The sequence below is a fragment of the Pseudophryne corroboree genome, unplaced genomic scaffold (genome assembly GCF_028390025.1).
Source record: "Pseudophryne corroboree isolate aPseCor3 unplaced genomic scaffold, aPseCor3.hap2 scaffold_969, whole genome shotgun sequence".
NCBI lineage: Eukaryota > Metazoa > Chordata > Amphibia > Anura > Myobatrachidae > Pseudophryne > Pseudophryne corroboree.
Genome location: NW_026970549.1, coordinates 69,130 through 96,926, shown reverse-complemented (window position 1 = coordinate 96,926; position 27,797 = coordinate 69,130). Strand labels below are relative to the sequence as shown.

Here is a 27,797-nt window from a genome sequence, read left to right as displayed (position 1 = left end):
TATGAAGGCAGAAGATATAGAGGGAGAAGAAGAGACGTATGTGACTGATATAAAGGCAGAAGATATAGAGGGAGAAGAAGAGACGTATGTGACTGATATAAAGGCAGAAGATATAGAGGGAGAAGAAGAGACGTATGTGACTGATATAAAGGCAGAAGATACAGAAGGAGAAGAAGAGACGTATGTGACTGATATAAAGGCAGAAGATATAGAGGGAGAAGAAGAGACGTATGTGACTGATATAAAGGCAGAAGATATAGAGGGAGAAGAAGAGACGTATGTGACTGATATGAAGACAGAAGATATAGAGGGAGAAGAAGAGACATATGTGACTGATATGAAGGCAGAAGATATAGAGGGAGAAGAAGAGACGTATATGAGGGGTGATCAGCAGTGTAAGGAGGAGGAGATCCCTACAGATATCAGCATAGGTGAGTAATAAACACTTATTACAGAAGTCATATATTCTCATTGCTCAGTCACTACAGCAAGCTCTTATCCTACAGCCTCCTCTGCCATCAGCCCTGTTCTCAGTTGGGTGTTTCTAACACAAGGCTATCCATGACAAATATCACATGTAGAGAGTTTTCTCATACGTCCTAGAGGATGCTGGGGACGCTTTGAGAACCATGGGGTAAAGACGGGATCCGCAGGAGACATGGGCACTTTAAGACTTTAAAAGGGGTGTGAACTAGCTCCTCCCTCTATGCCCCTCCTCCAGACTCCAGTTAGATTCTGTGCCCAGCGATACTGGATACACTTAGGAGCTCTCCACAGTTTCTCAGAAAAAATACTTTATTTAGGTTTATAATTTTCAGAGAGACCTGCTGGCTACAGGCTCTCTGCATCGTGGGAGTGAGGGGGGAGAAGCAGGACCTACTTCTGTGCGTTTAAGGGCTCTGCTTCTTAGGCTACTGGACACCATTAGCTCCAGAGGTTCAGATCACTTGGTGCGCCTAGCTGCTTGTTCCCAGAGCCGCGCCGTCACCCCCCTCACAGAGCCAGAAGACAGAAGCCGGATGAGTAAAGAAAGATCAGAAGACTTCAGTGACTGCAGAAGACGGCAGTTGGATCCGACAACACGCCTGTCGTTCCTGGGTATGATTCTGAATACAGAATTACGGAGAGTTTTTCTTCCAGTGGAAAAGGCTCTGGAAATACAGAACATGGTAAAACAGATTCTGAAACCGGCAAAAGTGTCAGTTCTTCCATGCACTCGGTTGCTGGGGAAGATGGTGGTGGCCTACGAAGCCATTCTGTATGGCAGGTTCCATGCCAGGGGTGCTTCAGTGGGACCTGCTGGACAAGTGGTCCGGGTCTCACCTGGACATGCACCGGAAAATAATCCTATCTTCCAGGACCAGGATCTTCTTTCTGTGGTGGCTGCACAGTTCTCACCTTCTGGAGGGACGCAGGTTCGGGATTCAGGATTGGATCCTGGTAACCACAGATGCAAGTCTCCGAGGCTGGGGAGCAGTCACACAGGGGTGAAACTTTCAGGGAAAATGGTCAAGCCAGGAAGCTTGTCTGCACATAAACATTCTAGAATTAAGGGCCATTTACAACGGCATTCTGCAAGCGGAACATCTTCGCGGTCTGCCCATCTTGATTCAATCAGACAACATAACAGCAGTGGCGTACGTAAACCGCCAGAGCGGAACAAATTTCAGCCTTATCAATTTTCTTTCAGAAAGAATTGCCCTACCTTCCGGAAGTTCAGACCTTCGTCGGGTGTGCTGCACATCCAACCTCCATTTGGGCCCCCAGTGAAACCATGGGATCTTAATGTGGTGTTGCAGTTCCTGCAATCTCCTTGGTTTGAACCTTTACATAAGGTTGAGTTAAAATTCCTTACTTGGAAAGTAGTCATGTTGTTAGCCTTGGCGTCATAAAGGTGAGTTTCTGAATTGGCGGCTTTGTCTCACAAAAGACCCTATTTAATCTTCCATGCTGATAGAGCGGAGTTGAGAACTCATCAGCAATTTCTACCAAAAGTGGTTTCCTCATTTCACGTAAACCAGCCTATTGTGGTGCCAGTGGCTACTGATGTCTTGGCGGAATCGAAGTCTCAATGTGGTCAGAGCTTTGAAAATCTATGTCGCCAGAACCGTGCAGATTAGGAAAACAGAGGCTCTGTTTGTCCTGTGTGCTCACAACAAGATTGGGGCTCCTGCTTCCAAGCAGACTATTGCACGCTGGATCTGTAATACGATTCAGCAGGCTCATTCTACGGCAGGGTTACCGTTACCGAAATCGGTGAAAGCTCATTCTACCAGAAAGGTGGACTCATTCTGGGCGGCTGCCCGAGGGGTTTCGGCATTACAACTTTGGCGAGCTGCTACTTGATCGGGTTCAAACACCTTTGTGAAGTTTTACAAGTTTGATACCCTGGCTGAGGATGACCTCATGTTTGATCAGTCGGTGCTGCAGAGTCATCTGCACTCTCCCGCCCATTCTAGAGCATTGGTATAAACCCCATGGTTTTGAAGCATCCCCAGCATCCTTTAGGACGTATGAAAAAATAGGATTTTAATACCTACCGGTTACAGACCTAGTCTCTACAGCTACTGCTGGAAAATCATAATTTTTACCTTATGTTCCCCCAAAACATAAGAAAACGCTTCATCAAATGCAGTCCTTTCGGCCCAATAGATACCGAAGAGGAAGAGACTCTGCCTTCCTTGCTGCTAGAGGCAGGGAAAGAGGTAAAAGAAACCCAGGCTTCTCTGCCTCCCAAGAACAGAAGTCCTCCCCAGCTTCTGCCAAGTTCACCGCATGACGCTGGGGTTTCCCTGCGGGAGTCCTCGCCGGTTGGGGCACGTCTCAAGCTCTTTAGCCAGGTCTGGGTTTGCTCGGGCCTGGAACCTTGGATTTTAAAAATTGTGTCACAAGGGTACAAACTAAAATTTTAAGACGTTCCCCCCTCGCCGATTATTAAAATCAGCCTTGCCAGCTTCTCTGACTGGCAGAGAGGTAGTGTGCGACGCAATACAAAAATTGTGTCAGAACCAGGTCATTATCACGGTTCCCCCTGCGCAACAGGGACAAGGCTTTTATCCCAGTTTATTCGTGGTTCCGAAGCCGGACGGCTCGGTCAGACCGATCCTCAACCTTAACCTAAATTACTTTCTGCAGAAATTCAAGATGGAGTCTCTCAGAGCAGTGATCTCCAGTCTGGAGGAAGGGGACTTTATGGTCTCCTTAGACATAAAGGATGCCTACCTACATGTTCCCATTTATCCTCCTCATCAGGCCTTCCTGCGCTTTGTGGTTCAGGATTGTCATTACCAATTTCAGACGTTGCCATTTGGGCTGTCCACGGCTCCGAGGATTTTTACCCAAGTGATGGCGGAGATGATGATTTTTCTTCGCATACAAGGTGTCATGATTATCCCATACTTGGACGATCTCCTGATGAAAGCCAGATGCAGGGACAAGTTGTTACAGAACATTGCACTGTCCCTGAAGGTGTTGCAACAACATGGCTGGCTCCTCAACCTGCTGAAATCTCAGTTGATCCCTACGACCCACCTGTCGTTTCTGGGGATGAATCTGGACACAGAACTACAGAGAGTTTTTCTTCCGGAAGAAAAAGCTCTGGAACAAATCTTAAAACCAACCAGAGTGTCGATCCATCAATGCACTCGCTTGCTGGGAAAGATGGTGGCGGCCTACGAGGCCATTCAGTTTGGCAGATTCCATGCCAGAGTATTCCAGTGGGACCTGTTGGACAAGTGGTCCGGTTCCCACCTACACATGCAGCGGACGATAGTCCTGTCCTCAAAGACAAGAATATCACTGCTGTGGTGGCTGCACAGTTCTCACCTCCTCGAGGGACGCAGGTTCGGTATTCAGGATTGGATTCTAGTGACCACGGATGCAAGTCCCCGGGGTTGGGGTGCAAGGAAGATGGTCAAGTCAGGAGACTTGTCTCCACATAAACGTTCTGGAATTAAGGGCCATTTACAACGGCCTTCTACAAACTGAACGCCTTTTTCAAAGTCGACCCGTCCTCATCCAGTCGGAGAATGTAACAGCAGTAGCTTACATCAACAGCCAGGGCGGAACAAAAAGCAGAGCAGCAATGGCAGAAGCCACAAGCATTCTCCGCTGGGCGGAGAAACATCTAAGCGCTCTGTCAGCTATCTTCATTCCAGGAGTGGACAACTGGGAAGCAGACTTCCTCAGCAGACACGATCTCCATCCAGGAGTCTTCACAGAAGTGACAAGTCGCTGGGGTACTCCCCAAGTAGACATGATGGCGTCTCGTCTCAACAAGAAACTCCAAAATGATTGCGCCAGGTCAAGGTACCCTCAAGCCATAGCGGTGGGCGCTCTGGTGACACCGTGGGTGTTTCAGTCGGTATGTGTTCCCTCCACTTCCTCTCATTCCGAGAGTGTTAAAAATTATAAGAAGAAAAAAGGTTCCAACGATGCTCATTGTTCCAGATTGGCCAAGGAGGGCTTGGTATCCCGATCTTCAGGATTTACGCATAGGAAATCCCTGGCTGCTTCCTCCTACGAGAGGACCTGTTACAGCAGGGGCCGTGTCAGTATCAAGATTTATCGCGGCTACGTTTGACGGCATGGCGGTTGAACGCCAGATTCTAGCCCAGAAGGGTATTCCCAGTGAAGTCATTCCCACTCTTATTCAGGCTAGAAAGGATGTTACGGAAAAAACACGATCACCACATTTGGAGGAAATATATTTCCTGGTGCGAGTCCAAGAAGGCTCCTGCGGAAATTTTTTAACTTGGACGTATTCTCCACTTTTTACAAGCTGGAGTGGATGCGGGCCTTAAATTAGGATCCATTAAAGTACAAATTTCTGCATTGTCAGTTTTCTTTCAGAAACAATTGGCCTCACTTCCTGAGGTGCAAACGTTTGTAAAGGGGGTGTTACACATCCAACCACCTTTTGTGCCTCCTGTGGCACCTTGGGACCTTAACGTGATGTTACAGTTCCTTCAATCTCACTGGTTTGAACCTTTTTCAAAAGGTGGATTTGAAATTCCTCACTTGGAAAGTGGTCATTTTATTGGCCTTGGCATCTGCACGGCGGGTGTCCGAATTGGCGGCCTAGTCTCACAAGAGCCCTTATTTGATCTTCCATGAAGATAGAGCAGAGTTGAGAACTCGTCAACAGTTTCTGCCGAAGGTGGTTTCTTCTTTTCATATAAACCAACCTAATGTCCGTCTCCCTCTTCCTATAACTGAGGTCTGGAGGAGGGGCATAGAGGGAGGAGCCAGTTCACGCCCTTATTAAAGTCTTATAAAGTGCCCATTTCTCCTTCGGATCCTGTCTATACCCCATGGTTCTATTGATGACCCCAGCATCCTCTACGGACTCAGAGAAAAGGATTTACCGGTAGGTATTAAAATCCTATTATTAGTGCGCAAGCAGGACAGCATTTTCTCTTCTTTGGTGTTTTATTATTACAACCATGTCACCTCTAGTAATCCCACATGAGCGTCCATGTCACCTCTAGTAATCCCACACGAGCGTCCATGTCTCCTCCAGTAATCCCACATGAGCGTCCATGTCACCTCTAGTAATCCCACATGAGCGTCCATGTCACCTCTAGTAATCCCACATGAGCGTCCATGTCTCCTCCAGTAATCCCACATGAGGGTCCGTGTCACCTCTAGTAATCCCACATGAGCATCTGTCTCACCTCTACTAATCCCACATGAGCGTCCATGTCTCCTCCAGTAATCCCACACGAGCGTCCATGTCACCTCTAGTAATCCCACATGAGCATCCATGTCACCTCTAGTAATCCCACACGAGCATCCATGTCACCTCTAGTAATCCCACACGAGCATCCATGTCACCTCTAGTAATCCCACATGAGCGTCCATGTCACCTCTAGTAATCCCACATGAGCATCCATGTCACCTCTAGTAATCCCACACGAGCATCCATGTCACCTCTAGTAATCCCACACGAGCGTCCATGTCTCCTCTAGTAATCCCACACGAGCGTCCATGTCTCCTCCAGTAATCCCACACGAGCGTCCATGTCACCTCTAGTAATCCCACATGAGCGTCCATGTCACCTCTAGTAATCCCACATGAGCATCCATGTCACCTCTAGTAATCCCACATGAGCGCACATGTCACCTCTAGTAATCCCACATGAGCGTCCATGTCACCTCTAGTAATCCCACATGAGCGTCCATGTCACCTCTAGTAATCCCACATGAGCGTCCATGTCACCTCTAGTAATCCCACATGAGCGTCCATGTCTCCTCCAGTAATCCCACACGAGCATCCATGTCACCTCTAGTAATCCCACACGAGCGTCCATGTCACCTCTAGTAATCCCACATGAGCGTCCATGTCTCCTCCAGTAATCCCACATGAGCGTCCATGTCTCCTCCATTAATCCCACATGAGCATCTGTCTCACCTCTACTAATCCCACACGAGCGTCCTTGTCACCTCTAGTAATCCCACGAGCATCAGTGTCACCTCCAGTAATCCCCCATGAGCGTCCATGTCACCTCCAGTAATCCCCCATGAGCGTCCATGTCACCTCTAGTAATCCCCCATGAGCGTCCATGTCACCTCCAGTAATCCCCCATGAGCGTCCATGTCACCTCTAGTAATCCCACATGAGCGTCCATGTCACCTCTAGTAATCCCCCATGAGCGTCCATGTCACCTCTAGTAATCCCACATGAGCGTCCATGTCACCTCTAGTAATCCCACATGAGCGTCCATGTCACCTCTAGTAATCCCACATGAGCATCCATGTCGCCTCTAGTAATCCCACATGAGCGTCCATGTCACCTCTAGTAATCCCACATGAGCGTCCATGTCACCTCTAGTAATCCCCCATGAGCGTCCATGTCACTTCTAGTAATCCCCCATGAGCGTCCATGTCACCTCTAGGAATCCCACATGAGCGTCCATGTCACCTCTAGTAATCCCACATGAGCGTCCATGTCACCTCTAGTAATCCCACATGAGCATCCATGTCGCCTCTAGTAATCCCACATGAGCGTCCATGTCACCTCTAGTAATCCCACATGAGCGTCCATGTCACCTCTAGTAATCCCCCATGAGCATCCATGTCACCTCTAGTAATCCCACATGAGCGTCCATGTCACCTCTAGTAATCCCACATGAGCATCAGTGTCACCTCTAGTAATCCCCCATGAGCGTCCATGTCACCTCTAGTAATCCCACATGAGCGTCCATGTCACCTCTAGTAATCCCCCATGAGCATCCATGTCGCCTCTAGTAATCACACATGAGCGTTCAGTGTTGATCAAGCTCCAGTCTATGCATCCTATCTTTTTTTTTTTTTTAATACACATAAAAGCAATGATTTCAGGTAAAACATGTCAGTTATAGAATTATATATTGTATCCTGTAACACCCTGGGTCTTGTCTACTCATTTTATATTTCTCTGACGTCCTAGTGGATGCTGGGAACTCCGTAAGGACCATGGGGAATAGCGGGCTCCGCAGGAGACTGGGCACAACTAAAAGAAAGCTTTAGGACTAACTGGTGTGCACTGGCTCCTCCCCCTATGACCCTCCTCCAGACCACAGTTAGATCTTTGTGCCCGGCCGAGCTGGATGCACACTAGGGGCTCTCCTGAGCCTCCTAGAAAAGAAAGTATAGTTTAGGTTTTTTATTTTCAGTGAGATCTGCTGACAACAGACTCACTGCTACGAGGGACTAAGGGGAGAAGAAGCAAACCTGCCTGCTTGCAGCCAGCTTGGGCTTCTTAGGCTACTGGACACCATTAGCTCCAGAGGGATTGAACGCAGGACCCGACCTCGATGTCCATTCCCGGAGCCGCGCCGCCGTCCCCCTTACAGAGCCAGAAGCAAGAAGAGGTTCCAGAAAATCGGCGGCAGAAGACATCAGTCTTCACCAAGGTAGCGCACAGCACTGCAGCTGTGCGCCATTGCTCCTCATGCACACCTCACACTCCGGTCACTGATGGGTGCAGGGCGCTGGGGGGGGGCGCCCTGAGCAGCAATAAATAACACATTGGCTGGCAAATATACACCATATATAGCCCCAGGGGCTATATAGGTGTAAATTAACCCCTGCCAGATTTCCTAAAGTCCGCCGAAAAAGGGGCGGAGCTATCTCCCTCAGCATACCGGCACCATTTTCCCTCACAGCTCCGCTGGAAGGAAGGCTCCTTGGCTCTCCCCTGCAGTCCTGCACTACAGAAAAGGGTAAAAAAGAGAGGGGGGCACTTATTAGGCGCATTATAGTTATTCTATGCAGCTATAGGGGAAAACACTCTGTATAGGTGTCACCCCAGTGTATATAGTGCTCTGGTGTGTGCTGGCATACTCTCCCTCTGTCTCTCCAAAGGGCTTTGTGGCGTCCTATCCTCTTTTAGAGCATTCCCTGTGTGTGTGCTGTGTGTCGGTACGGCTGTGTCGACATGTATGAGGAGGAAAATTATGTGGAGGCAGAGCAAATGCCGGTAAATGTGATGTCACCCCCTGCGGGGTCGACACCTGTGTGGATGGATTTATGGAAGGAATTACGGGAAAGTGTCAACTCCTTACATAAAAGGCTTGACGACATGGGACAGCCGGCAACTCAGCTTGTGCCTGTCCAGGCGTCTCAAAGGCCATCAGGGGCTGTAAAACGCCCGTTACCTCAGATGGCAGACACAGACGTCGACACGGATACCGACTCCAGTGTCGACGATGAGGAGACGGCTGTAACTTCCAATAGGGCGACACGTTACATGATTGAGGCAATGAAAAATGTATTACACATTACTGATATTACCCCAGGTACCACAAAAAAGGGTATTATGTTTGGTGAGAAAAAACTACCAGTAGTTTCTCTGACGTCCTAGTGGATACTGGGAACTCCGTAAGGACCATGGGGAATAGCGGCTCCGCAGGAGACTGGGCACAAAGTAAAAGCTTTAGGACTAGCTGGTGTGCACTGGCTCCTCCCCCTATGACCCTCCTCCAAGCCTCTGTTAGATTTTTGTGCCCGAACGAGACGGGTGCAGGCTAAGGGGCTCTCCCGAGCTGCTTAGTGTAAAAGTTTAAAGTAGGTTTTCTATTTTCTCTATCGTCCTAGTGGATGCTGGGGTTCCTGAAAGGACCATGGGGAATAGCGGCTCCGCAGGAGACAGGGCACAAAAAGTAAAGCTTTTCCAGGTCAGGTGGTGTGCACTGGCTCCTCCCCCTATGACCCTCCTCCAGACTCCAGTTAGATTTTTGTGCCCGGCCGAGAAGGGTGCAATCTAGGTGGCTCTCCTAAAGAGCTGCTTAGAAAAAGTTTAGCTAGGTTTTTTATTTTACAGTGATTCCTGCTGGCAACAGGATCACTGCAGCGAGGGACAGAGGGGAGAAGGAGTCAACTCACCTGCGTGCAGGATGGATTGGCTTCTTGGCTACTGGACATCGAGCTCCAGAGGGACGATCACAGGTACAGCCTGGATGGTCACCGGAGCCGCACCGCCGGCCCCCTTGCAGATGCTGAAGTCAGAAGAGGTCCAGAATCGGCGGCTGAAGACTCCTGCAGTCTTCTAAAGGTAGCGCACAGCACTGCAGCTGTGCGCCATTTTCCTCTCAGCACACTTCACACGCAGTCACTGAGGGTGCAGGGCGCTGGGGGGGGGCGCCCTGGGAGGCAAATGTAACCTATATAAAGGCTAAAAATACCTCACATATAGCCCCCAGAGGCTATATGGAGATATTTAACCCCTGCCTGAATTCTCTAAATAGCGGGAGACGAGCCCGCCAAAAAAGGGGCGGGGCCTATCTCCTCAGCACACGGCGCCATTTCCTCTCACAGCTCCGCTGGTCAGGAAGGCTCCCAGGTCTCTCCCCTGCACTGCACTACAGAAACAGGGTAAAACAGAGAGGGGGGGCAAATTTATGGCGATATTTTTGATATAACAAAGCAGCTATAAGGGAGCACTTATCATAAGGCTATCCCTGATATATATATAGCGCTTTTGGTGTGTGCTGGCAAACTCTCCCTCTGTCTCCCCAAAGGGCTAGTGGGTCCTGTCTTCGTTAGGAGCATTCCCTGTGTGTCTGCTGTGTGTCGGTACGTGTGTGTCGACATGTATGAGGACGATATTGGTGTGGAGGCGGAGCAATTGCCAAATATGAGGATGTCACCCCCTAGGGAGTCGACACCTGAATGGATGCCTTTATTCATGGAACTACGGGATAGTGTCAACACGCTAAAGCAGTCGTTTGACGACATGAGACGGCCGGACAATCAATTAGTGCCTGTCCAGGCGACTCAAACACCGTCAGGGGCTGTGAAACGCCCTTTGCCTCAGTCGGTCGACACAGACCCAGACACAGGCACTGACTCCAGTGGTGACGGTGACGAATCAACCGTATTTTCCAGTAGGGCCACACGTTATATGATTTTGGCAATGAAGGAGGCGTTACATTTAGCTGATACTACAGGTACCACTAAACAGGGTATTATGTGGGGTGTGAAAAAACTACCTATAGTTTTTCCTGAATCAGAAGAATTAAATGACGTGTGTAATGAAGCGTGGGTTGCCCCTGATAAAAAGCTGATAATTCCAAAGAAATTATTGGCATTATACCCTTTCCCGCCAGAGGTTAGGGAGCGCTGGGAAACACCTCCTAGGGTGGACAAAGCGCTAACACGCTTATCAAAACAAGTGGCGTTACCTTCTCCTGAGACGGCCGCACTTAAAGATCCATCAGATAGGAGGATGGAAAATATCCAAAAAAGTATATACACACATGCAGGTGTTATACTACGACCAGCTATAGCGACTGCCTGGATGTGCAGTGCTGGGGTAGTTTGGTCAGAGTCCCTGATTGAAAATATTGATACCCTGGACAGGGACAATATTTTACTGTCGTTAGAACAAATAAAGGATGCATTTCTTTATATGCGTGATGCACAGAGGGATATCTGCACACTGGCATCACGGGTAAGTGCTATGTCCATTTCGGCCAGAAGAGCTTTATGGACGCGACAGTGGACAGGCGATGCGGATTCAAAACGACATATGAAAGTTTTGCCGTATAAAGGGGAGGAGTTATTTGGAGTCGGTCTATCAGATTTGGTGGCCACGGCTACAGCCGGGAAATCCACCTTTCTACCTCAAGTCACTCCCCAACAGAAAAAGGCACCGACTTTTCAACCGCAGCCCTTTCGTTCCTTTAAAAATAAGAGAGCAAAGGGCTATTCGTATCTGCCACGAGGCAGAGGTCGAGGGAAGAGACAGCAACAGGCAGCTCCTTCCCAGGAACAGAAGCCCTCCCCGGCTTCTACAAAAGCCTCAGCATGACGCTGGGGCTTCTCAAGCGGACTCGGGGACGGTGGGCGGTCGTCTCAAAAATTACAGCGCGCAGTGGGCTCACTCGCAGGTAGATCCCTGGATCCTGCAGATAATATCTCAGGGGTACAGGTTGGAATTAGAGACAGATCCACCTCGCCGGTTCCTGAAGTCTGCTTTACCAACGTCCCCCTCCGAAAGGGAGACGGTTTTGGAAGCCATTCACAAGCTGTACTCTCAGCAGGTGATAGTCAAGGTACCTCTTCTACAACAAGGGAAGGGGTATTATTCCACTCTTTTTGTGGTACCGAAGCCGGATGGCTCGGTAAGGCCTATTCTAAATCTGAAGTCCTTGAACCTGTACATAAAGAAGTTCAAGTTCAAGATGGAGTCACTCAGAGCAGTGATAGCGAACCTGGAAGAGGGGGACTTTATGGTATCCTTGGACATCAAGGATGCGTATCTCCACGTTCCAATTTACCCCTCACACCAGGGGTACCTCAGGTTCGTTGTACAAAACTGTCACTATCAGTTTCAGACGCTGCCGTTCGGATTGTCCACGGCACCTCGGGTCTTTACAAAGGTAATGGCCGAGATGATGATTCTTCTTCGAAGAAAAGGCATATTAATTATCCCATACTTGGACGATCTCCTAATAAGGGCAAGGTCCAGAGAACAGCTAGAGATGGGATTAGCACTGTCTCAAGAAGTGCTAAAACAGCACGGGTGGATTCTGAATATTCCAAAATCCCAGTTAATGCCGACAACTCGTCTGCTGTTCCTAGGGATGATTCTGGACACGGTTCAGAAAAAGGTTTTTCTCCCGGAGGAAAAAGCCAAGGAGTTATCCGAGCTTGTCAGGAACCTCCTAAAACCAGGAAAGGTGTCTGTACATCAATGCACAAGAGTCCTGGGAAAAATGGTGGCTTCTTACGAAGCAATTCCATTCGGCAGATTCCACGCAAGAATTTTCCAAAGGGATCTGTTGGACAAATGGTCAGGGTCGCATCTTCAGATGCACCTGAGGATAACCCTGTCTCCAAGGACAAGGGTGTCTCTTCTGTGGTGGTTGCAGAGTGCTCATCTATTGGAGGGCCGCAGATTCGGCATACAGGATTGGTTCCTGGTGACCACGGACGCCAGCCTGAGAGGCTGGGGAGCAGTTACACAAGGAAGAAACTTCCAGGGAGTGTGGACGAGCCTGGAAACGTCTCTTCACATAAACATTCTGGAACTAAGAGCAATATACAATGCTCTAAGCCAGGCAGAACCTCTGCTTCAGGGAAAACCGGTGTTGATCCAGTCGGACAACATCACGGCAGTCGCCCATGTGAACAGACAGGGCGGCACAAGAAGCAGGAGTGCAATGGCAGAAGCTGCAAGGATTCTTCGCTGGGCAGAGAATCATGTGATAGCACTGTCAGCAGTGTTCATCCCGGGAGTGGACAACTGGGAAGCAGACTTCCTCAGCAGACACGATCTTCACCCGGGAGAGTGGGGACTTCATCCAGAAGTTTTCCACATGCTGGTAACCCGTTGGGAAAGACCAATGGTGGACATGATGGCGTCTCGCCTCAACAAAAAACTGGACAGGTATTGCGCCAGGTCAAGAGATCCGCAGGCAATAGCTGTGGACGCGCTGGTAACGCCTTGGGTGTACCAGTCGGTGTATGTGTTTCCTCCTCTGCCTCTCATACCAAAAGTATTGAGAATTATACGGCAAAGAGGCGTAAGAACGATACTAGTGGTTCCGGATTGGCCAAGAAGGACTTGGTACCCGGAACTTCAAGAGATGATCACGGAAGATCCGTGGCCTCTACCTCTAAGGAGGGACTTGCTTCAGCAGGGTCCCTGTCTGTTTCAAGACTTACCGCGGCTGCGTTTGACGGCATGGCGGTTGAACGCCGGATCCTAAAGGAAAAAGGCATGCCGGAAGAAGTCATTCCTACTTTGATTAAAGCAAGGAAGGAAGTAACCGTGCAACATTATCACCGAATTTGGCGAAAATATGTTGCGTGGTGCGAAGATCGGAGTGCTCCGACGGAGGAATTTCAACTGGGTCGATTCCTACATTTCCTGCAATCAGGATTGTCTATGGGTCTCAAATTGGGATCTATTAAGGTTCAAATTTCGGCCCTGTCGATTTTCTTTCAAAAAGAATTGGCTTCAGTCCCTGAAGTCCAGACCTTTGTTAAGGGAGTGCTGCATATACAGCCCCCTGTGGTGCCTCCAGTGGCACCGTGGGATCTCAATGTGGTTTTGGACTTTCTAAAATCTCATTGGTTTGAACCACTAAAAAAGGTGGAATTGAAATATCTCACATGGAAAGTGACCATGCTTCTAGCCCTGGCTTCGGCCAGGAGAGTATCAGAACTGGCAGCTTTATCTTACAAAAGCCCATATCTGATTTTCCATTCGGACAGGGCAGAACTGCGGACTCGTCCGCATTTTCTCCCTAAGGTGGTGTCAGCATTTCATCTGAACCAGCCTATTGTAGTGCCTGCGGCTACATGTGACTTGGAGGACTCCAAGTTACTGGACGTTGTCAGAGCATTAAAAATATATATTGCAAGGACAGCTGGAGTCAGAAAATCTGACTCGTTGTTTATATTGTATGCACCCAACAAGATGGGTGCTCCTGCGTCTAAGCAGACGATTGCTCGTTGGATCTGTAGCACAATCCAACTTGCACATTCTGTGGCAGGCCTGCCACAGCCTAAATCTGTAAAGGCCCACTCCACAAGGAAGGTGGGCTCATCTTGGGCGGCTGCCCGAGGGGTCTCGGCATTACAACTTTGCCGAGCAGCTACGTGGTCAGGGGAGAACACGTTTGTAAAATTTTACAAATTTGATACTCTGGCTAAGGAGGACCTGGAGTTCTCTCATTCGGTGCTGCAGAGTCATCCGCACTCTCCCGCCCGTTTGGGAGCTTTGGTATAATCCCCATGGTCCTTTCAGGAACCCCAGCATCCACTAGGACGATAGAGAAAATAAGATTTTACTTACCGATAAATCTATTTCTCGGAGTCCGTAGTGGATGCTGGGCGCCCATCCCAAGTGCGGATTATCTGCAATAATTGTACATAGTTATTGTTAACTAATTCGGGTTATTGTTGAAGGAAGCCATCTTTCAGAGGCTCCGCTGTTATCATACTGTTAACTGGGTTTAGATCACAAGTTGTACGGTGTGATTGGTGTGGCTGGTATGAGTCTTACCCGGGATTCAAAATCCTCCCTTATTGTGTACGCTCGTCCGGGCACAGTACCTAACTGGAGTCTGGAGGAGGGTCATAGGGGGAGGAGCCAGTGCACACCACCTGACCTGGAAAAGCTTTACTTTTTGTGCCCTGTCTCCTGCGGAGCCGCTATTCCCCATGGTCCTTTCAGGAACCCCAGCATCCACTACGGACTCCGAGAAATAGATTTATCGGTAAGTAAAATCTTATTTTCAGTGAGACCTGCTGGCAACAGGCTCACTGCACCGAGGGACTAAGGGGAGAAGAAGCGAACTCACCTGCGTGCAGAGTGGATTGGGCTTCTTAGGCTACTGGACATTAGCTCCAGAGGGACGATCACAGGCCCAGCCATGGATAAGTCCCAGAGTCGCGCCGCCGGCCCCCTTACAGAGCCAGAAGACTGAAGAGGTCCGGAAAATCGGCGGCAGAAGACGTCCTGTCTTCAATAAGGTAGCGCACAGCACCGCAGCTGTACGCCATTGCTCTCAGCACACTTCACACTCCGGTCACTGAGGGTGCAGGGCGCTGGGTGGGGGCGCCCTGAGACGCAATAAAAACACCTTTTTTGGCAAAAAACACATCACATATAGCTCCTGGGCTATATGGATGCATTTAACCCCTGCCAATTTTTCCATAATAAAGCGGGAGAAAGGCCGCCGAGAAGGGGGCGGAGCCTATCTTCTCAGCACACTGGCGCCATTTTTTCCTCACAGCTCCGTTGGAGGAAGGCTCCCTGACTCTCCCCTGCAGTCCTGCACTACAGAAACAGGGTAAAACAAGAGAGGGGGGGCACTAAATTGGCATATAAATATATACAGCAGCTATATTAGGGAAAAACACTTATATACGGTTATCCCTATATATATATATATATATATATATATATATATATATATATATATATATATATATAGCGCTCTGGTGTGTGCTGGCAAACTCTCTCTCTGTCTCCCCAAAGGGCTAGTGGGGTCCTGTCCTCTATTAGAGCATTCCCTGTGTGTGTGTGCTATGTGTCGGTACGTTGTGTCGACATGTATGAGGAGGAAAATGGTGTGGAGGCGGAGCAATTGCCTGTGTTAGTGATGTCACCCCCTAGGGAGTCGACACCTGACTGGATGGTCTTATGGAAAGAATTACGTGATAGTGTCCGCACTTTACAAAAGACTGTTGACGACATGAGACAGCCGGCAAATCAGTTAATACCTGTACAGGCGTCTCAAACACCGTCAGGGGCTCTAAAGCGCCCGTTACCTCAGGTCGATACGGACACTGACTCCAGTGTCGACGGTGAGGAAACAAACGTATTTTCCAGTAGGGCCACACGTTACATGATCACGGCAATGAAGGAGGTTTTGAACATTTCTGATACTACAAGTACCACAAAAAAGGGTATTATGTGGGGTGTGAAAAAACTACCCGTAGTTTTTCCTGAATCAGATGAATTAAATGAGGTGGGTGATGAAGCGTGGGTTTCCCCCGATAAAAAACTGCTAATTTCTGAAAAATTATTGCCATTATACCCTTTCCCGCCAGAGGTTAGGGCACGTTGGGAAACATCCCCTAGGGTAGATAAGGCGCTCACACGCTTATCAAAACAAGTGGCGTTACCGTCTCCTGATACGGCCGCCCTCAAGGAACCAGCTGATAGGAAGCTGGAAAATATCCTAAAAAGTATATACACACATACTGGTATTATACTGCGACCAGCAATCGCCTCAGCCTGGATGTGCAGTGCTGGAGTGGCTTGGTCAGATTCCCTGACTGAAAATATTGATACCCTGGACAGGGACAATATATTATTGACTATAGAGCATTTAAAGGATGCATTTCTATATATGCGAGATGCACAGAGGGATATTTGCACCCTGGCATCAAGAGTGAGTGCGCTGTCCATTTCTGCCAGAAGAGGGTTATGGACGCGACAGTGGTCAGGTGATGCGGATTCCAAACGGCATATGGAAGTATTGCCGTATAAAGGGGAGGAGTTATTTGGGGTCGGTCTATCGGACCTGGTGGCCACGGCAACGGCTGGGAAATCCACATTTTTACCCCAGGTCACCTCTCAGCAGAAAAAGACTCCGTCTTTTCAGCCTCAGTCCTTTCGTCCCCATAAGAGCAAGCGGGCAAAAGGCCACTCATATCTGCCCCGGGGCAGAGGAAAGGGAAAAAGACTGCAGCAGGCAGCCTCTTCCCAGGAACAGAAGCCCTCCCCCGCTTCTGCCAAGTCCTCAGCATGACGCTGGGGCCTTACAAGCGGACTCAGGTATGGTGGGGGGTCGTCTCAAAAAATTCAGTGCGCAGTAGGCTCACTCGCAAGTGGACCCCTGGATCCTGCAAGTAGTATCTCAGGGGTACAAATTGGAATTCGAGACGTCTCCCCCTCGCCGGTTCCTGAAGTCTGCTTTACCAACGGTTCCCTCCGACAGGGAGGCGGTATTGGAAGCCATTCACAAGCTGTATTCCCAGCAGGTGATAATCAAGGTACCCCTTCTACAACAGGGAAAGGGGTATTATTCCACGCTGTTTGTGGTACCGAAGCCAGACGGCTCGGTGAGACCTATTCTAAATCTGAAATCTTTGAACACTTACATACAAAGGTTCAAATTCAAGATGGAGTCACTCAGAGCAGTGATAGCGAACCTGGAAGAAGGGGACTATATGGTGTCTCTGGACATCAAGGATGCTTACCTCCATGTCCCAATTTGCCCTTCTCACCAAGGGTACCTCAGGTTTGTGGTACAGAACTGTCACTATCAGTTTCAGACGCTGCCGTTTGGATTGTCCACGGCGCCCCGGGTCTTTACCAAGGTAATGGCCGAAATGATGATTCTTCTTCGAAGAAAAGGCGTCTTAATTATCCCTTACTTGGACGATCTCCTGATAAGGGCAAGGTCCAGGGAACAGTTAGAGGTCGGAGTAGCACTATCTCAAGTAGTACTACGACAGCACGGGTGGATTCTAAATATTCCAAATTCGCAGCTGATTCCGACGACACGTCTGCTGTTCCTAGGGATGATTCTGGACACAGTCCAGAAAAAGGTGTTTCTCCCGGAGGAGAAAGCCAGGGAGCTAGTCAGGAACCTCCTAAAACCAGGCCAAGTGTCAGTGCATCAATGCACAAGGGTCCTGGGAAAAATGGTGGCTTCTTACGAAGCGATTCCATTCGGCAGATTCCACGCAAGAACTTTTCAGTGGGATCTGCTGGACAAATGGTCCGGATCGCATCTTCAGATGCATCAGCGGATAACCCTGTCTCCAAGGACAAGGGTGTCTCTCCTGTGGTGGTTGCAGAGTGCTCATCTTCTAGAGGGCCGCAGATTCGGCATTCAGGACTGGGTCCTGGTGACCACGGATGCCAGCCTGAGAGGCTGGGGAGCAGTCACACAGGGAAAAAATTTCCAGGGCTTGTGGTCAAGCATGGAAACGTCATTTCACATAAATATCCTGGAACTAAGGGCCATTTACAATGCCCTAAGTCAAGCAAGGCCTCTGCTTCAGGGTCAGCCGGTGTTGATTCAATCGGACAACATCACGGCAGTCGCCCACATAAACAGACAGGGCGGCACAAGAAGCAGGAGGGCAATGGCAGAAGCTGCAAGGATTCTTCGCTGGGCGGAAAATCATGTGATAGCACTGTCAGCAGTGTTCATTCCGGGAGTGGACAACTGGGAAGCAGACTTCCTCAGCAGACACGACCTCCACCCGGGGGAGTGGGGACTTCACCCAGAAGTCTTCCACATGATTGTGAACCGTTGGGAAAAACCAAAGGTGGACATGATGGCGTCCCGCCTCAACATAAAACTAGACAGATATTGCGCCAGGTCAAGGGACCCTCAGGCAATAGCGGTGGACGCTCTGGTAACACCGTGGGTGTACCAGTCAGTGTATGTGTTCCCTCCTCTGCCTCTCATACCCAAGGTACTGAAAATCATAAGAAGGAGAGGAGTAAGAACTATACTCGTGGCTCCGGATTGGCCAAGAAGGACTTGGTACCCGGAACTTCAAGAGATGCTCACGGAGGACCCGTGGCCTCTACCTCTAAGAAGGGACCTGCTCCAGCAGGAACCCTGTCTGTTCCAAGACTTACCGCGGCTGCGTTTGACGGCATGGCTGTTGAACGCCGGATCCTGAAGGAAAAAGGCATTCCGGATGAAGTCATCCCTACCCTGATCAAAGCCAGGAAGGATGTAACCGTGCAACATTATCAACGTATTTGGCGTAAATATGTTGCGTGGTGTGAGGCCAGGAAGGCCCCTACAGAGGAATTTCAACTGGGTCGTTTCCTGCATTTCCTGCAAACAGGACTGTCTATGGGCCTAAAATTAGGGTCCATTAAGGTTCAAATTTCGGCCCTGTCGATTTTCTTCCAGAAAGAACTAGCTTCAGTTCCTGAAGTTCAGACGTTTGTCAAAGGGGTACTGCATATACAGCCTCCTTTTGTGCCTCCAGTGGCACCTTGGGATCTCAATGTAGTTTTGGGATTCCTAAAATCACATTGGTTTGAACGACTCACCACTGTGGACTTAAAATATCTCACATGGAAAGTGGTAATGCTGTTAGCCCTGGCTTCAGCCAGGCGTGTTTCAGAATTGGCGGCTTTATCTTATAAAAGCCCTTACCTAATTTTCCATACGGACAGGGCAGAATTGAGGACTCGTCCTCAATTTCTCCCTAAGGTGGTTTCAGCATTTCACTTGAACCAGCCTATTGTGGTGCCTGCGGCTACTAGGGACTTGGAGGACTCCCAAGTTGCTGGACGTAGTCAGGGCCCTGAGAATATATGTTTCCATGACGGCTGGAGTCAGAAAATCTGACTCGCTGTTTATCCTGTATGCATCCAACAAGCTGGGTGCTCCTGCTTCTAAGCAGACTATTGGTCGTTGGATTTGTAGTACAATTCAGCTTGCACATTCTGTGGCAGGCCTGCCACAGCCAAAATCTGTAAAAGCCCATTCCACAAGGAAAGTGGGCTCATCTTGGGCGGCTGCCCGAGGGGTCTCGGCTTTACAACTTTGCCGAGCAGCTACTTGGTCAGGGGCAAACACGTTTGCTAAATTCTACAAATTTGATACCCTGGCTGAGGAGGACCTGGAGTTCTCTCATTCGGTGCTGCAGAGTCATCCGCACTCTCCCGCCCGTTTGGGAGCTTTGGTATAATCCCCATGGTCCTTACGGAGTTCCCAGCATCCACTAGGACGTCAGAGAAAATAAGAATTTACTTACCGATAATTCTATTTCTCGTAGTCCGTAGTGGATGCTGGGCGCCCATCCCAAGTGCGGATTGTCTGCAATACTGGTACATAATTATTGTTACAAAAATCGGGTTATTATTGTTGTGAGCCATCTTTTCAGAGGCTCCTCTGTTATCATGCTGTTAACTGGGTTCAGATCACAGGTTGTACGGTGTGATTGGTGTGGCTGGTATGAGTCTTACCCGGGATTCAAAATCCTTCCTTATTGTGTACGCTCGTCCGGGCACAGTATCCTAACTGAGGCTTGGAGGAGGGTCATAGGGGGAGGAGCCAGTGCACACCAGCTAGTCCTAAAGCTTTTACTTTGTGCCCAGTCTCCTGCGGAGCCGCTATTCCCCATGGTCCTTAGGGAGTTCCCAGCATCCACTACGGACTACGAGAAATAGAATTATCGGTAAGTAAATTCTTATTTTTTTCCTGCATCTGAGGAATTAAATGAAGTTTGTGAAGAAGCATGGACTTCCCCCGATAAGAAATTAGTAATTTCTAAACGGCTATTGGCAGCGTACCCTTTCCCGCCAGAGGATAGGTCACGTTGGGAAACACCCCCTAGGGTTGATAAAGCGCTCACACGTTTGTCAAAGAAGGTGGCACTACCGTCTCCGGATACGGCCGCCCTTAAGAGCCTACTGACAGAAAGCAGGAGACTATCCTAAAGTCTATATACACACACACTGGTGTTATACTACGACCAGCTATAGCCTCAGCATGGATGTGCAGTGCTGGGTTGGCTTGGTCGGATTCCCTGACAGAGAATATTGAGACCCTGGATAGGGACAATATTTTACTGACATTAGAGCATATAAAAGATGCTCTCTTATACATGCGTGATGCACAGAGGGATATTTGCCGACTGGCATCAAAAGTAAGTGCAATGTCCATTTCCGCTAGACTGGATTATGGACTCGGCAGTGGTCAGGGGATGCCGATTCAAAAAGGCACATGGAGATTTTGCCTTATAAAGGGGTGGAGTTGTTTGGGGAAGGTCTGTCAGACCTCGTTTCCACGGCAACAGCTGGAAAATCAACTTTTCTGCCCCAGGTTACCTCGCAGCAAAAGAAAGCACCGTATTATCAAGCACAGTCCTTTCGGCCCCATAAGGGCAAGCGAGCAAGAGGCGCCTCTTTTCTGCCAAAAGGCAGAGGTAAGGGAAAAAAGCTGCAGCATACAGCCAGTTCCCAGGACCAGGAGTCCTCCCCCGCTTCCGCCAAGTCCACAGCATGACGATGGGGCTTCACAGGCGGATCTAGGTACGGTGGGGGCACGTCTCAGGAATTTCAGCACACAGTGGGCTCGCTCACAGGTGGATCCCTGGATCCTTCAGGTAGTATCTCAGGGGTACATGCTGGAATTCGAGACGCCTCCCCCGCGCCGTTTCCTAAAATCTGCCTTACCAACAACACTCTCTGACAGAGAGGCGGTGTTACAGGCAATTCACAAGCTGTATTCCCAGCAAGTGATAAACAGGGTACCTCTCCTTCAACAAGGAAAGGGTTATTATTCCACAATGTTTGTGGTACCGAAACCGGACGGTTCGGTGAGACCCATTTAAAATCCTTGAACAAGTATATCAAAAAGTTCAAGTTCAAGATGGAATCGCTCAGAGCGGTTATCTCCAGCCTGGAGGAGGGGGATTACATGGTATCTCTGGACATCAAGGATGCTTACCTGCATGTCCCCATTTACCCTCCTCACCAGGAGTACCTCAGGTTTGTGGTACAGGACTGTCACTACCAGTTCCAGACGCTGCCGTTTGGGTTATCCCGGCACCGAGGGTCTTTACCAAGGTAATGGCCGAAATGATGATTCTCCTTCGAAAGAAAGGGGTTTCAATTATCCCGTACTTGGACGATCTCCTGATAAAGGCGAGGTCCAGAGAGCAGTTGCTGGTGGGGAAGTGCTACAACAGCGTGGTTGGATTCTCAACATCCCAAAGTCACAGCTGGTCCCCATGACACGTCTTCTGTTCCTGGGGATGATTCTGGATACAGACCAGAAAAAAGTGTTTCTTCCAGAGGGAAAAAAAAAAGGGGTTGTCATCTCTAGTAAGAAACCTTCTAAAGCCAGGACAGGTGTCAGTGCATCAATGCACGAAAGTCCTGGGAAAGATGGTAGCTTCGTACGAAGCAATTCCATTCGGCAGATTCCACGTAAGAACCTTCCAGTGGGACCTGTTGGACAAGTGGTCCGGATCGCATCTTCAGATGCATCGGCGGATAACCCTGTCACCAAGGACCAGGGTGTCGCTACTGTGGTGGCTGCAGAGTGCTCATCTTCTAGAGGGCCGCAGATTCGGGATACAGGACTGGGTCCTGGTAACTACGGATGCCAGCCTTCGAGGCTGGGGGGCAGTCACACAGGGACGAAATTTCCAGGGACTGTGGTCAAACCAGGAAATTTCACTTCACATAAATATCCTGGAACTAAGGGCCATCTACAACGCCCTAAGCCAGGCAAGACTTCTGCTTCAAAACCAGCCGGTACTGATACAATCAGACAACATCACGGCGGTCGCCCATGTAAACAGACAGGGCGGCACAAGAAGCAGGAGCGCGATGGCAGAAGCCACAAAGATTCTCCGATGGGCGGAAAATCACGTGTCAGCACTGACAGCAGTGTTCATCCCGGGAGTAGACAACTGGGAAGCAGACTTCCTCAGCAGACACGACCTCCACCTGGGAGAATGGGGACTTCATCCGGAAGTTTTCCAAATGATTGTAAACCGTTGGGAACGACCAAAGGTGGACATGATGGCGTCCCGCCTCAACAAAAAACTAGAAAGGTATTGCGCCAGGTCAAGGGACCCTCAGGCGATAGCTGTGGACGCTCTAGTGACACCGTGGGTGTACCAGTCGGTTTATGTGTTCCCTCCTCTGCCTCTCATTCCAAAGGTACTGAGAATTGTGCGAAGGAGCGGAGTAAGAACGATGCTCGTGGTTCCAGATTGGCCAAGAAGAGCTTGGTACCCGGAACTTCAAGAGATGCTCACAGAGGACCCATGGCCTCTACCGCTAAGATGGGACCTGCTCCAGCAGGGGCCCTGTCTATTCCAAGACTTACCGCGGCTGCGTTTGACGGCATGGCGGTTGAACACCGGATCCTGAAGGAAAAGGGTATTCCGGAGGAAGTCATCCCTACCCTGATCAAAGCCAGGAAGGATGTCACGGCAAAACATTATCACCGCATTTGGCGAAAATATGTTGCTTGGTGTGAGGCCAAAAAGGCCCCAACGGAGGAGTTTCAACTGGGTCGTTTTCTGCATTTCCTGCAAGCAGGAGTGAATATGGGCCTAAAATTAGGATCCATTAAGGTACAGATTTCGTCTCTGTCAATTTTCTTCCAAAAAGAATTGGCTTCACTGCCTGAAGTTCAGACATTTGTGAAGTGCGTGCTGCATATTCAGCCCCCTTTTGTGCCTCCAGTGGCACCTTGGGATCTCAATGTGGTTTTGGGGTTCTTGAAATCACATTGGTTCGAGCCACTTAAAACCGTGGATTTGAAATATCTCATGTGGAAAGTGGTCATGCTGTTGGCCCTGGCTTCGGCCAGGCGTGTGTCAGAATTGGCGGCTTTATCTTGTAAAAGCCCTTATCTGATTTTCCATACGGATAGGGCAGAGTTGAGGACTCGTCCTCATTTTCTCCTGAAGGTGGTATCTGCTTTTCACTTGAACCAACCTATTGTGGTGCCTGTGGCTACTAGGGACTTGGAGGATGCCAAGTTACTGGACGTGGTCAGGGCCCTGAGAATTTATGTTTACAGGACGGCTGGAGTCAGGAAAATTGACTCGCTGTTTATCCTGTATGCACCCAACAAGCTGGGTGCTCCTGCTTCAAAGCAGACCATTGCTCACTGGATTTGTAGCACAATTCAGCTTGCGCATTCTGCGGCAGGACTGCCGCATCCTAAATCAGTGAAAGCCCATTCCACGAGGAAGGTGGGCTCATCTTGGGCGGCCGCCCGAGGGGTCTCGGCTTTACAACTTTGCAGAGCCGCGACTTGGTCAGGGTCAAATACTTTTGCAAAGTTTTACAAGTTTGACACCCTGGCTGACGAGGACCTGGAGTTCGCTCATTCGGTGCTGCAGAGTCACCCGCACTCTCCCCCCCGTTTGGGAGCTTTGGTATAATCCCCATGGTCCTTACGGAGTTCCCAGCATCCACTAGGATGTCAGAGAAAATAAGATTTTACTCACCGGTAAATCTATTTCTCGTAGTCCGTAGTGGATGCTGGGCACCCATCCCAAGTGCGGATTGTCTGCATTACTTGAACATAGTTACTGTTAACTAAAACGGGTTATTGTTGAGAGCCATCTGTTCAGAGGCTCCATTGTTATCATACTGTTAACTGGGTTTAAAATCACGAGTTGTACGGTGTGATTGGTGTGGCTGGTATGAGTCTTAACCGGGATTCAAAAATCCTTCCTTATTGTGTCAGCTCTTCCGGGCACAGTATCCTAACTGAGGTCTGGAGGAGGGTCATAGGGGGAGGAGCCAGTGCACACCAGTTAGTCCTAAAGCTTTCTTTTAGTTGTGCCCAGTCTCCTGCGGAGCCGCTATTCCCCATGGTCCTTACGGAGTTCCCAGCATCCACTACGGACTAGGAGAAGATTTACCGGTGAGTAAAATCTTATTTTCCATAATGTATTTTATTTCCAGCAGGTGGACACACAAGCAGGAATATTTCAGAAGGACATCTAATGTTATCCCCGGATTGTGACATAAAAGATAATGACAGTAGACAGGATTCTCCAGGAGATAACCCCATTACCCCAATTATACATCCAGCTCTATCAGCTGATCCCTCTGATCCTGGGAAATGTTCTCCTAATCACTCTGATATTGGAGCATTTGTTACAGCTCTGAGATTAGATACAGTGTTTCCCTGTTCTATAGATGCCAAATGTTTTACACAGAACACAAAGCTTATTACCCATCATCCAGCTAAGGCAGGTGAGAGGCCACTGATATGTTCTGAGTGTGGGAAATGTTTTACAAAGAAATCAGCTCTTGTTACACATCAGAGAAGTCACTCAGGTGAGAGGCCGTATTCCTGTTCTGAGTGTGGGAAATGTTTTACACAGAAATCATCTCTTGTTACACATCAGAGAAGTCACACAGGTGAGACGCCGTGTTCCTGTTCTGAGTGTGGGAAATGTTTTGCATGGAAATCAGATCTTGTTACACATCAGAGAAGTCACACAGGTGAGAAGCCATTTTCATGTTCTGAGTGTGGGAAATGTTTCGCATTTAAATCAGTTCTTGTTAAACATCAGAGAAGTCACACAGGTGAGAAGCCGTTTTCTTGTTCTGAGTGTGGGAAATGTTTTGCATGGAAATCACATCTTGTTACACATCAGAGAAGTCATACAGGTGAGAAGCCGTTTTCCTGTTCTGAGTGTGGGAAATGTTTTACACAGAAATCAGCTCTTGTTACACATCAGAGACGTCACACAGGTGAGAGGCCGTTTTCCTGTTCTGAGTGTGGGAAATGTTTCGCATTTAAATCAGTTCTTCTTACACATCAGAGAAGTCATACAGGTAAGATGCCGTTTTCCTGTTCTGAGTGTGGGAAATGTTTCGCATTTAAATCAGTTCTTGTTCCACATCAGAGAAGTCACACAGGTGAGAAGCCGTATTCCTGTTCTGAGTGTGGGAAATGTTTTGTACGGAAATCAGATCTTGTCACACATCAGAGAAGTCACACAGGTGAGAGGCCATATTCCTGTTCTGAGTGTGGGAAATGTTTTGCACAGAAATCAGCTCTTGTTCTACATCAGAGAAGTCACACAGGTGTGAAGCCGTATTCCTGTTCTGAGTGTGGGAAATGTTTTGCACAGAAATCAAATCTTGTTACACATCAGAGGAGTCACACAGGTGAGAGGCCATTTTCATGCTGTGAGAGAAATAAATCCGCTCTTGTTGAACACATTAGACATTACCCAAGTACGGAACCATTTACATCTTCTGGAGTATAATTATCACTGTCATGCAATGTTCCTCAAGGATGAATCCTATCTCCTATGCTTTATAAAATATACATGCTACCACTGGGTGATATAATCAGACATCATGGCCTGGTCTATCACTGCTATGCTGATTACCTGCTTTTTGCTCCATGTACTGAGAACCTAATACCAATCCTAAATGGTTGTCTAGCTGAGCGCCATGGGTGGATGATACCAGTTGGCTGTGATTCAGTCTTTGTGAAACATAATAGAAGCTCACCAACAAAGGACAAGACTTTACCAACCATCTGGATTTATGCTTTGGTGCTCAGAATTGAAAATACTGAACATGTGCTGAATCTTTGTGTTGTCCTGGTATGTGGCTGACACATACATCAGGTATCTGCCACATACAAATCCTCATTCTTCCATCTGTGGACCATAGCCAGAATCAAGCTCTTGATTCCCTCAGAAGTTCATAGACTACTGCAATGCCATCTACCTGGGTCACCCAGCAAAAGAATTACAGAGCTTGCAGCTAGTACAGAATGCAGCAGCCAAGCTGTTACCTAACCCGTTCCTGCCACATAACACCAATTCTCTACTCCCTTCACCGGCTGCCTGTAAGATGACAAATCTATTTCATAATTGGCTAACTGACCTTCCCAGCTCAACATTACATGGTCCAAGGTACTAGAAGCAGCTCCTGCCTCCTTACTGCCCTGCTTGCTTGCTTCTACAGATGAAGGACTGTTACCGACAGTACCAAGAATCTCCTGTCATTCATTTAAGGGTTGAACTTTAGCTTTGTAGCCCTGACCATGGAACTCACTGCCTTGCACAGTCCAAGAGGCCTGCACTCTAGAGACCTTCACAAGCAGACTGATGACTGTTACTCACGCTTTTCATTAATGTACCTCTATTTCTCATAAGTCCTAGAGGATTCTGGGGATTCCAAAAGGACCATGGGGTATAGACGCATCCGCAGGAGCTTGGGCACACTGTAAAGACTTAAACTGGGTGTGAACTGGCTCCTCCCTCTATGCCCCTCCTCCAGACCTCAGTTAGACTTTGTGCCCAGGAGTGATGGGTCACACACTAGGGGAGCTCTACTGAGTTTCTCTGAAAGACTTTATGTTAGGGTTTTTATTTTCAGGGAGACCTGCTGGCTACAGGCTCCCTGCAGTGTGGGACTGAGGGGAGAGAAGCAGGACCTACTTCTGTGAGTTTCAAGGCTCTGCTTCTCGGCTACTGGACACCATTAGCTCCAGAGGGTTCGATCACTTGGTACGCCTAGCTTCTTGTTCCCGGAGCCACGGCGTCAATCCCCTCACAGAGGCCAGAAGAAAGAAGTCATGTGAGTATGAGAAGATCAGAAGACTTCAGTGACGGCAGAAGACTTCAGTAACGGAGGTACAGTGGTAGTGCTGCTCTTCATGCTCCCACACACCAAAGGCACTCACAGGGTGCAGGGCGCTGGGGGGGGGGGGGGGGTGGAGCGCCCTGGGCAGCATGTTACTGGTCTGCTTAATGTGAACAATTGGCAAAAAAAAAAAAGCATTTAGGTGCCGAGGCACCGTGGTTCATCCCCCGCCAGTATACTTGAATTATTTCCCCGACACTGCTTATATGGGTGCAGGGCGCGCGGGGGGGAGCGCCCTGAGCAGCGAGTCAGTTTTAAAAGTTCTTCCTCGCACTGCCGGGGGCTCCGTATACAGACCCCCGCAGGCGTGTTAGGCCGTGGTCCCCGTCGGCCACCATGGGTACAGGGCGCCGGGAGGTGGTGGCGCCCGGGGCAGCATAGATAGTTAGAGCTCCCGGGCGCCGCACACGGGGACCCACCATGAGAGTGGCGGGTGCGCGATGCGCCGGAACTCCCGCTTCCCGAACGTTGTCTGGGGTGCAGGGCGCGCAGGGGGGGTCCTGAGCAGCATGGTGCTGAGTGTGTGTGTGTGTGTGTATATATGTATGTGTGTGTGTGTATGTATGTGTGTGTGTGTGTGTGTGTGTGTGTATATATATGTGTGTGTGTGTGTGTGTGTGTGTGTGTGTGTATATATATGTATGTGTGTGTGTGTGTGT

General features: G+C 49.1%; 1 protein-coding gene across 1 annotated transcript; it reads left to right on the top strand.

Moving 5' to 3' along the window:
* Positions 1–76: 76 nt before the first annotated feature.
* Positions 77–26,640, top strand: LOC135048422 (zinc finger protein OZF-like). The gene is made up of 2 exons (XM_063955544.1): positions 77–431; positions 24,427–26,640. The coding sequence occupies exons 1-2, from the start codon at positions 290–292 to the stop codon at positions 25,743–25,745; spliced, it is 1,461 nt and encodes a 486-aa protein (XP_063811614.1). The 5' UTR covers positions 77–289; the 3' UTR covers positions 25,746–26,640.
* Positions 26,641–27,797: the final 1,157 nt, after the last annotated feature.